Source organism: Protopterus annectens, chromosome 2.part0, assembly GCF_019279795.1.
Source record: "Protopterus annectens isolate FY-2018-M chromosome 2.part0, PAN1.0, whole genome shotgun sequence".
In the NCBI taxonomy this organism is placed as follows: domain Eukaryota; kingdom Metazoa; phylum Chordata; order Ceratodontiformes; family Protopteridae; genus Protopterus; species Protopterus annectens.
Window position 1 is genome coordinate 1382661302 of NC_056728.1, and position 11004 is coordinate 1382672305.

General features: G+C 39.2%; 1 protein-coding gene across 16 annotated transcripts in view; it reads right to left on the reverse strand.

The window, feature by feature from the left end:
* Nucleotides 1-626: 626 nt before the first annotated feature.
* CAMK2D (calcium/calmodulin dependent protein kinase II delta) overlaps nt 627-11004 on the reverse strand; it is a 1797486-nt gene continuing 1787108 nt past the window's right edge. For all 16 annotated transcript variants that reach the window (XM_044061588.1, XM_044061589.1, XM_044061587.1 and 13 more), the window contains one exon: nt 627-2604. In XM_044061588.1, coding sequence (XP_043917523.1) covers nt 2601-2604 — 4 coding nt within the window. In that variant the 3' untranslated portion in view covers nt 627-2600. The remainder of the gene's footprint in view (nt 2605-11004) is intronic.

An 11004-nucleotide genomic window follows, 5' to 3' on the forward strand; every position in this document is an offset into this window, starting at 1 on the left:
AGTGTTATGAAACTGGAAGCCACTATTTCTTGTCTAATGATATGTGGAGACAGCATGCACATTTTAAGGCTGGCTACAGGTTAGCTCCTACCTATCTGCAGCAATGTGTATCATTGTGTGAGTTATTATTATTATTATTACACCCATTTCTTAACCAGGTAGACCCAGTGGACATACAATCCCTTTTCAGGGATGAACCAGTAGCAATATTTGATTAAGTGACTTGCTCAAGGTCACACAGTAGACAAATGAAGGTTGAGGGAATCAAACCCTGTACCACAGGAACTACAGATCACAGATTCAACCCTCGGCACCAAGTGCCAACTGTGAACAGCAGCCCTTTATAGTTTCTTAAATGGCAACTTACTTAGCTGTGGGTTTCACATATGTTACCCCGATGGGGATATTTCCTATAAGATACAAGTATTTCTCTTAGATGTTAGTTCACTGCCAGAGTATATGTAAAAAATTTAAATAAGACGGAAGTAGCAAAGCCTTGTGCAGAAGGTGTAAATGTGACACACAGTGAAATATGCAATGCTGTCATGCTGAAAAAGTCTACTAATTACCTAAACATAATTTACATACATTTTCAGACAAAGTACTTCAAACAAAATATCCCAAAATTCAGCAGAAATCACAAATTTATTATTATTTAAATATATCAATCAGTTGTTTCACTTTATGGCAAGAAGTATATATATATATATATATAGTATTCCATAAAGACTACATTATTTCATTAGAAAAACAGAAGATAAATGTGAAATTTTGACTGTGGTGGAGTTGATTGGTCACGTTTTCCTCACAGCTCAGTGTGGAAGACAAGCTTTGTCTATAAGATAATACTTTGACACCACATGCACTATAAAAAGAACTACAATTTGATTTTTTTTTATTTAGATACACTGATGTTCACAGAAGCTGTCCACAAAAAGAAAATAAAAAAGAGGCAGTTACTGCTTCACAGATGTCATTGGCAGGTTATAACATGGCTCAGTACATTAACATGTTTAGTTTTCAATACATACTTTTGATTGAGTGACAACACTGGTAGAGAGGTGTCAGCCCACATAATCCATTACTAACATCTAAAACATTTACAGACTCACTGTGGTGTGTAATCAGTGCACATGTTGAAATGAGAAGTTTTTGCTATATTGATAGAATAAATACTGAACTGCCAAATCACAGACATGAAATAAAAAATAAGACTTACTAAACTGTATATCATGCACAATACACATAGGTTCAGCAGTATAGTCACTAGGAAGAAATGCAACTGACCATCTGCCTTTGAGGAAGTACATAAAAAATGGAAGGTTTATAAGATTAAGTGTATACATATGTATATATTTATATATATATTTTATCTGTATTGCAAATATGTCAAAGCAAAAGCATTTTGAAACTTTTAAATAAAATTTAAATTAGAAAAGTTTTTCACTTTGAGAAGTCAGTTTTACTGCATAAATCCAGTACTGCCTAAAGAAATGGTTAGTGACAAGTCTCATCTGTATTTCACACATCTTACTTCCTCATTGTGTACAGCCTGCAAACTCAAGATCATAGTACAAAAATACAGAGTGGATAGCACAAGGGTTTGGCCGTTACAGTGCCTGCTTTTATACACACAGCAGTCACCTTTCAGCCTGGAAGCAGCTACGAATTAATGAATACAAAAGGAAAACAAACTAAAAAAAACCCATAGAACTAATGATCCAATAAAAAGCATTCATAGTATGTATTCCATTCACAATCCCATACACCTGCAAAGGGTCTAAAATGTAAAGATAGCTAGATTTTTGAATATACACACATGCACACTCAACAGAACACAAAATATGAGTGTAAACAACACTGATGACAGTAAGTAGAAACAAGTATGAACACAGCAATCTATGTACCCTTTCATTCACCATACAAAACCCTCTAAACAAACCAGAAAAGCTACAGAAACAAAAGATAAAACTGACTGGCCAGAGCTGCAGTGGAAAGTGATCTGATGTTGACTTTATTCAAGTTTGGATTTCCCCACAACAGATGCACCTTCACTAAAGAGCAATCACTGTCAAAAAACAAAGCATTTCTGCAGCTGAAGTACTTTACAATTCTCAGCGAATCCATTTCAAATATTGGTACACTAAACAAAACTAGCATGTGAAGATCGTCAAAATAAACTAAAATTGTACACTTCTATAAAAGACATTTTCCAATACATTTTTACAAATGTGTTGACAGTACTGATAATTATTTAAATGTTTGGCATAACAAAAATTAGAAATGTAAAAGTCTCATAGTCTGTGAATCACTTTTATATCATTTTTCCCTTTTTTTTGTCTTTTATTTGCATGGAACGTTCACTTCACCAAAGTGTAAACAAAAAACATACAGATGGTGTGCACAACAAAATTCTATATTATGAATGCAGTAGAGGTGCAGCCATTTGGAACCTCGTGCATTCAGTAATATGCTCACAAGAGTAGGCGGGACTGGCCACTGAAGGAGATGATGATGATGATGACAAACGGTAACCACCCAGGTACTGTTTGCTTTTGAGTGATCCTGTGCTGAGAATGTGGTTGTGCGACCTCTGATGTTTAGCTGAAAGACAAAATCGGGAAAGATACAGGACAACGATTATCTTCTTTAAAGAAAAAAATTGAGCCTGTTAAAACTGTGATATTAATTTTCAAAGAGAACAAACATTCTTACATGTGGCATACTTCTTTATCAAGCATAACATCAGAACTCAAAAGACTGGCACAAGAAGCACAGTCACACAATAGAGTTCAAAGAAAGGCTTGAATTTTTTTTTTTTAACCAAAAACCATCTTTACTGAATTATCACTTATGACATAGGCAATCATACATTTACATAAATGAAAACAAACCATAATGACATAGTCTGAGTTGCAAATATTATACAGTACATCTTCTATACAATCACTGTCAAAAGAACATTACATAGTTCGTGCCATCCTGCCTTCCCTTAAACCCCATTCCTCCTCCAAAACATTATTCTGTGTTGTACTGTTGCTACAACTGGCGATCTTTTTCTATGTAATTTGTACCTACCCTTTTCTAAAGATCCTTCTTCCAGTTCTTTTACCTCTGTTATGATATTCACTTTTTCTAATACGGTCCGTTTAGACATTGATTTCCATTTTCAAGTATTTGCTTTTAAGCAACCACCCGAATTAAACTCAGCAATGCCTTACTATGTCTAGGCAATTCAGATCCTTTATCACAGCTCAAAATATAATTTCCTTGATTACACCAGTTTACTCGCTCAGTATTTCTGACACAGTAGTCTGCCAGCTCATTACACTCCCAAAAAATATGTTCCCAATTACCTCTTTCTTCCCCAAAACATCTCTTAACATTTGCAATCTACCTGAGGAAAAATTCTTTAGTGTCTGCTTGGGGTATAAAAATACCTCTGTAAACACCTCCTAACAAAAATCCTAAATCTTCCAGACGTTGTTGCAAATATGAGAGGCATACATATATCCTCCCATTGTTTCTTTGTGAATTGCTTATCCAAGCTCACTGCTCAAGCCATTCTAACCTCCTCTGAGTGATTCCTATTATGCACTATTTTATATGTCCTACTAATTGTCCCTTTAATGACAGCTTCTTTTCTATATTTATATATATATATATATATATATATATATATATATATATATATATATATATATATATATATATATATATAAAACTTATATTCTGGATATTGACTTATTAAAACTGTAAGTAAAGGAAATTCCAAGTAAGACATTAGCAGGCACATGATGGATTCTTCATTCCTGCTCTTGCATTCATGTACAATGCATCTTCAATGTCTATTTACTACCTCTGAATGATGCAACTGGACAAAATGAAAAAAATTAATGCAAAACTCTTATGCATTGTTTTTGACACACTTGCATCTTCAACGTGTTTGACCTGACACTGCTTAGTTAGTCTACAAAAAACACTGGATATTGAAGCTAGAGACATTTTGTTTTCTCATTCATCTAAACTTCTCCTCTGGGAACAATCAAGCCTTCAACTAGTTGCATGATTTGCAATATTTTTACTTCTTATCCTGAAAATATTAAACTGCTAAGTAACAGCAAGGGGTGGTAATGACAAAATATTTAACAATTGCTCTGCAAAGCCTCAAGTACATAATGACGCCTTACTCTAGTCATCCTTGGCACCCATTATCTACATTCTTAACAGCTGACCCAACTAAAGAGATGGAAAACATCAGTCTATACTACTAAGAGAACAGCTATGGGCTTTACAGAAGCAGCTGTACATGACTGTAGGCAGGTATACATGTAAACCAAGGTGTCCAAATTAATTTTTGAAGGAGCAAAGCCCTAGCTCTTGGGCACCAAGTGCCCCACCTTCAAATACATAAATAAAAAAAGTCAGAAAGAAGACAATTATGGCAAAATTTGTGTATGTTTGTTTAAAAGCTGACTATTAAAAGATCTTTAGTATGAAAATGTCTCTATCTGTGCTGCAGCATAAAATATAAACATACTAGAGAAGAAAACAGAAGTTATGTGCTTACCATAACTTGGCATCTGTGTTGTCCAATTTCATTATGCATCACAAATGGGTCTTCAGATCCGACTCGGCCTTTCTTCCAAACATATGATCTGAGCCTCAAACTCCTCCCTCTCCCATAATGCCTCACTCCTCTTCAACCCCTCAGATCGGATTTGCATCCCTTCATAAAGACAGATCTACAGTACTGGACAAAGAAAGTGACTAAACAGAGCCCAAACTAGGACCCAGTGGATTCCCTTATCCTTATCCTCTATATCGCCTCAGCTGCAAAATGGATGGGGGAAGGAGGGTGGGATGGGATGCATAATGAAACTGGACAACACAGATACCAAGTTATGGTAAGTACATAACTTCTAATCTGATGTTGTCCATTTCATTATGCATCACAAGTCTCCAGCTACACAAACCCTGGGAGGACCTCAAGGAAGCATTTGCCTGAGCACTGTGGCACCAAAGGATGCCCTGTTTCTAAAAATAATGTCCAATTTGTAGCACGATACAAAGGTATGTGATGTGGACCAAGCAGCTGCAGCACAAATTATTTCAGCAGGAGTCCTTGCGGAGAAGGCAGACGAAATAGATATAGACCTGGTAGAGAGATCTCAAACTGGATGGGAAAATTGCTTGCCTTGCTGTGAGTAAAACTGCAGAAACACAGTCCGTAATCCACTTTGCTATAGTGATCTTGGATGCAGCCTGACTTAACATACTTGGTGAGAAAGCAATGAACAACTGTTCAGATTTCCTGTGTGATTTAATTCTGTATAAATAAAAATGCAACTGTCTGTGTACATCCAACGAATGCAGCATGTATTCACCTTTATTGGAGTAATTAGGGAAGAATATAGGCAAGTAAACGGTCTGATTAATATTTGCATCTGAGGTGACCTTTGGTATGAAAGACAGATTTGTTCTGAATGAGATTCTATCTTTAAAGAAAGTTATATATGGTGGTTAGGAAGACAGAGCTTGCAATTCGGATACTCTTCTAGCTGAATTAATAGCCACTAGAAAGGCAGTCTTCCAAGATAAAATGTTTAAATCACATGAGCTAGCAGGTTCAAATGGTTTCTGAATGTGTCCCTGAAGTACCAAGGTAAAATCCCAAGTAGGGGAAGGATCTTTTATTGGAGGTCTGAGATGAAAAAACCCTTTCATAAAAGCCCTACATAGTTCCTACATGGAAATTTGTGATAGCCCCAAGTTGCAACTTTATAGTGGAAAAACTAGCTCTGTGCTGGAAAAGCAAGCTGAGAAACATAAGGATGTCCAGGACTGAAGCAGAAAAAGGGTTAAAATTCCTCTGTGAAGCCAAAATGGAAAATCTCTTCCATTTACTACAATATACTTGCTTGGTGGAGGACTTCTGAGAAGCAGACCAAGGAACAAGTCTGCCACCATAGCTGATGTAAGTTAAAATGAATAAAACTCTGGCTTGGAATGAGGTTTGACTTCTGAGAAGCAAGACTAGTTTCCCAAACCGTGGAAGCTAGTCTGGACTTTTGTAAAATTACTGGAAGTACAGAAGCCAAGTGGTCAGTTTGAAGGATTAAAGATTGGGAATCTGGCATTCCAACAAATGGGAAATCAGATCCTGAGATCCAGTATCCATGGAGGATATTTGCTGTAAGACCATAGGAAGGGGAACCATACCTGACAAGGCCAGTAAGGGGCAATGAGGATAAGACTGGTCTTCAACCTGCTGGCTTTCTGTAGAACTTTGTGTATCAGGGGAATTGGAGGATAAGTATAGAGGAGACCTGGGGGACAATCATGGATTAGAGCATTAAACCAAAAACACTCAGTCTGGCACAATAGCCCAATAAAGGCACAACACAGTATACCTACACCATGATGAAGTTCTCTGTGAGGAATGAAAGTGTTTAATCTGTGTACCTGAGAATAAACTGTTGTTTTTCCATTTAACTTGGTGGCTTCCAGCAATTCATATGTATCTTTCGTGGTGCAGGTGTACTGTGTTGTGCCTTTATTGGGCCAGTGTGCCAGACTGAGTGTTTTTGGTTTATTGGTCTTTTGTTCTTGGTCCTTTTCACCTATTTTTTGGTTTAGTGGATTAGGGTATCCCTGGTTGACTCCACCAAGGGGGATCAGAACAAAGTACTTGCTGCACTTGCTGTTTATGGGAAAGGCAAAAAGGTTTCAGCAAGGCTAGCTCCAACAGCTGAATATTTGATTTGCTACTGATTGGTTCAGGGACCACTCGTATGGACTTAAGATCGATCTGCTCAGTCTGTCTGCCTGAATGCTGAACTCCTCTGGGATGTGCGTTGCATTGAACAAGTGGTTTGAAGAAATCATCCATTCCCAAACCCTCATGACCTCCCTGCACAGTGGGTATGAACAGGTTCCCCCCCTGCTTGTTGAGGTACCAAACCACTGACATATTGTCTGTAAGAATTGCAATTGTCCTCAGAGGAAGGCAGTCCTGAAAAGCTTGCAATGTGAGGAGGACTACCCTCATCTCCAGTACATTTATGTGCAATTTGGTCTCTGTTGTGGACCACGTGTTTTGGACCATCCTTCCCTGGGAATGCGCCCCCAAAAGGGAGGCGTCCATAGTCACTGTGGCTATAGGTGGGGGAAGAGCAAAAGGTCTGCCAAGATGGAGGTCATCCATAAGGGTCCACCACTGCAGATGTCGCCTGCAAATTGAAGTTATTCTGACTGGAGTTGACAATAGATGGAACTGAATACAGTAAACTGTCAGTTAGCTGGAACTCAAGTAACTGGCAAAAAATATAGAAGAAATAAATTACAATTTTCATGTGTTGCACTTTCTGCCCCCCCCCCCCCAAAAAAAAAAAACATACCTTACACTTTTAGAGTTTGAGAGTTTTAAAAAGGAAGATGGGAATAAATTCCCTCTCTCGCCAACCTGAATACAAGTCAAACCAAACAAGTAGTATAGGGTACAGTATTAGTCATGCCTATTTTTAATTGTAACTCTCAAGCAACCAGAAATGACAGTTATTCGGAATCTACCACTCCCCATGGGTGCTAGTTAACTGAGAGTTTACTGTACAGCAATGCACGCTACGGTCCTTTGGAGAATTCACATGAAGGATCTGGCTAAGGGGACCAGAAGAATGGTATCTGACACAGACCCTAGGGCCAGGAGAACCAGTTGAGCAGGCAGTACCGGGGTGTCTAGTAAGTGTTGAACCTGCTGACTCAAGGATCTTATTCTCTGGGGAGGTAGGGTTGCTATCTGTGTGATTGCATTCAAATGCATTCCTATGAATTTGATGTCCTGTACAGTTGTTATCTTGGATTTTGCCATGTTCACTGTAATTCCCAGGTGATTAAATAGATGCAACATAACCTGACTAGCCTGAAGTAGTTGATGCCTTGCAGGTGCTGTTAGGAGCCAATCGTCCAGGTGTGGAAACATCTGGAATTCTTGCAGACGGAGGTGAGCTGCAACCACTGCCATGCATTTGGTGAACACCTGGTTGGGGGGGGGTGAGGCCAAAGGTCAGTGCTCTGAATTGGTAATAATTGGCCCCCAGAAAAATGTGTAGATATCTCCTGGACTGCCTGTCTATTCTGATATGATAGTATGCGTCCTGGAAAGCACATCCAGTCATCCTTGCATAGAAGCAGCAGAATGGACTATACTATAATCATGCAAAAAATTTGACTTCTTTATGAACAAATTCAAACTGCTTAGATCCAAGATTAGTCAAAGGTCCCCTGTTTTCTTTGGCACTAAAAAGAAGTGTGAGTGAATTCTGCATCCTAGTTGTTTAGTTGGGACTGCTGGGTGACTCTTTTTTTTCTAGAAGTTTTTGAACCTCTAGATGGGCACTCTCCCTCTGACTGGGTGGCAAATCAGGGAGAAACATCCCGAAACTGGGAGGAGGAAGGGAAAAGGGAATATAATAACCTCTGGAAATTATATTTAACACCCAGGTGTCATTTGTTATGTTTGTCCAGGCTTCTGGGTGCAACAAAAGTCTGTCCCTGACTGGGCTGTGCCTCAGGAGTGCTGAAAGGGCCTGTCAGAGAAAGGTTCTCTAAAGCCCTGATCTTGTGGACCCCCTCTACCTCTGGGACAGCATCTACCATTAAATTCTCTCCCTCTGCATCTAGAAGTGGATTCATCCTGACAATCGGGAAAAGACCCTTAGGACTCACTGAACCCCATCTTCCCACTCTGCTGGTTCCTGCAGAAGGGGGAGGAAGAAAACTTGATTCCTATGACAGACAGCCTCTTACCTTCCTGTTCACTTGATGTTAGTTTGATGAGTAAAAAAAAAATTAGGAGAACAGAATAAGTACATTCTCTGATCTGGCACTCTTCCCTTCTCTCCTGAAGAAGGGTGCCAGATCCTAATGCCCAACATCCCTCACACTCTACATATGTGACAGAGTAACAGCAGATAAAAAAATAAAAGTTCTACAGTCTCATGCGCCTTCCCTTCTAAGGAGGATTGCCAGATTCTAAAGCCCCCACAATTTACTGCCCACCTTCACATTTATGTAAAGAACAAAAAAAAATGAAGGATTTGCCAGCTGTGCCTACAACACCTTGCAACCAGGGAGGCTGCCCACTTTGCACCATCCAGTCTTATACAAAACATTAAGGTACACAATGTTGCCACTGATACCTGACATCTAACATACATGGTTTTACAAACATTGATTTGATATTTCTTTGTAAATCATCATCATGTGTCTACAGTGGTAAGGAAATCATTCAATGTTGCACAGCTTATAAAATGTATGGCATCTAAGTGCAAGGAAGTCACTGTTCCACTGTATTTGGCATTCATAAGACCTATCATTGAGTACAATGTCCCCTTTGGTATGTACCTAATCAGGCATATCCAACAACTGGAACGTCCACAGAGCTTCCTCACTAAAACAATACAGGACATAAGTAATATGTCCTTTGCAGACAGCCTCAAGGCCCTATCCCTGTATTCAGTCTCCTACAGACTTTTGAGGGGAGATCTATGCCTGGCATACAGTGCATTCGGAGACCCTACTCTAATGGACCTCCTGCATATCCAAAAAACAAACAGTACCAAAATTACCCATGCTAAAGACGTAAACCTTGGCTGAGATATAAATATGACCTCCTGGAGAGATAGGTATGTATCCCAGAAACTACTCTGTCTATGGAACAGGCTCCTCATCCATGTAAAGCAGAGTTCCTTCCTAGTCCAATTCAAGTGTAACTTGGACAACTGAAAAGAAAACCGGAAATTCATCCCTGGTTTGGCACCTATGTCTCTGATGCAAACAGGTAACCTGTAAATGGTTCATCTCACAGGCCCATGCTTGCACTTATCAAGGGTATCAGAACTTGTCAGAGATTTGGGATGCATGGCTAGGCTTAAAAAGGCCCTTGTGGTCATTAGCTTAGTAAATACCTATGAACCCATTTGAAATATTGTGAAATATTATATGCACAGTTTCAATTCTCTCTCTAACATCACAAAATAGCAACATGCCACCTCCTCTTGTCACATATCAATTGAAAGCTCTAAAACAGGTGAACGATTCTTCTTCTGATAAAGATTAGTAGACTAACAACCTGGGGGGAGGGGACCATTCTAAGCCTAGCTAAGTTTTCCCAAAAGAATAATGATGTCCTGTATCCAAATAGGACATTGAGGGCCAGGCATTTATAAGCTGCCTCTGTCCATAAGAGACATGGGTGCTAGGTCTGGTGTAAATTTCCTATTCTGCATCCACTTGTCTAGGTTGTGCTTAAACTTGGTAACAGACAAACTCAGATTCACATAGACTGGAAGGCTGTTCCATAGCAGGGGTAGTCTCTGGGACACATACCTGTCTCTTCAACATGTTCTGTTTAAATCAGACAAAATTCAGGTCCCTAGACCTTGTATTTCCTGGCACTCTTTGACTTACGAACATGTAGGAGATTCATAAGAGTGGGGTTTGCAGATGTCTTGTAAGCCAGTCACAGATCACTCCTCAGCAATCTATAGGAGACTGAGTAGAGTGAAAGGGTTTTAAGGTGGTCTGTATAAGGCAGGTTTGCTATGCCTTGTATTCTTTTTGTAAGGATCCTTTGAAGTCTCTATAGTTGCTGCATATATACAAAAGGGAGCACTGTACTCTATGATTGGTCTAAGGGTGGAGTACAGTGGAATAATAACCTCCTTGGACTTAGATGCCATGCCCTTACTTATAAGCTGTGCAACATAAAAGGATTTCCTCATCACTGTGGCCACATGGTTGTACTGTCTATGTGCGTACCCAGATCCCTGACCACTGGGTCGACTCTTAGGAGTATATTATCAACACGGTAATTAGATGGGATGGTTGAAATCCAAAAAGGTACAATTATGCATTTCTTAGCATTGCATTTAAGACCATATCTTTGGCACCATTTATTAGTCAGAGACAGACCTTCCTGAAGAATGGTAATGTCTGCAGGGA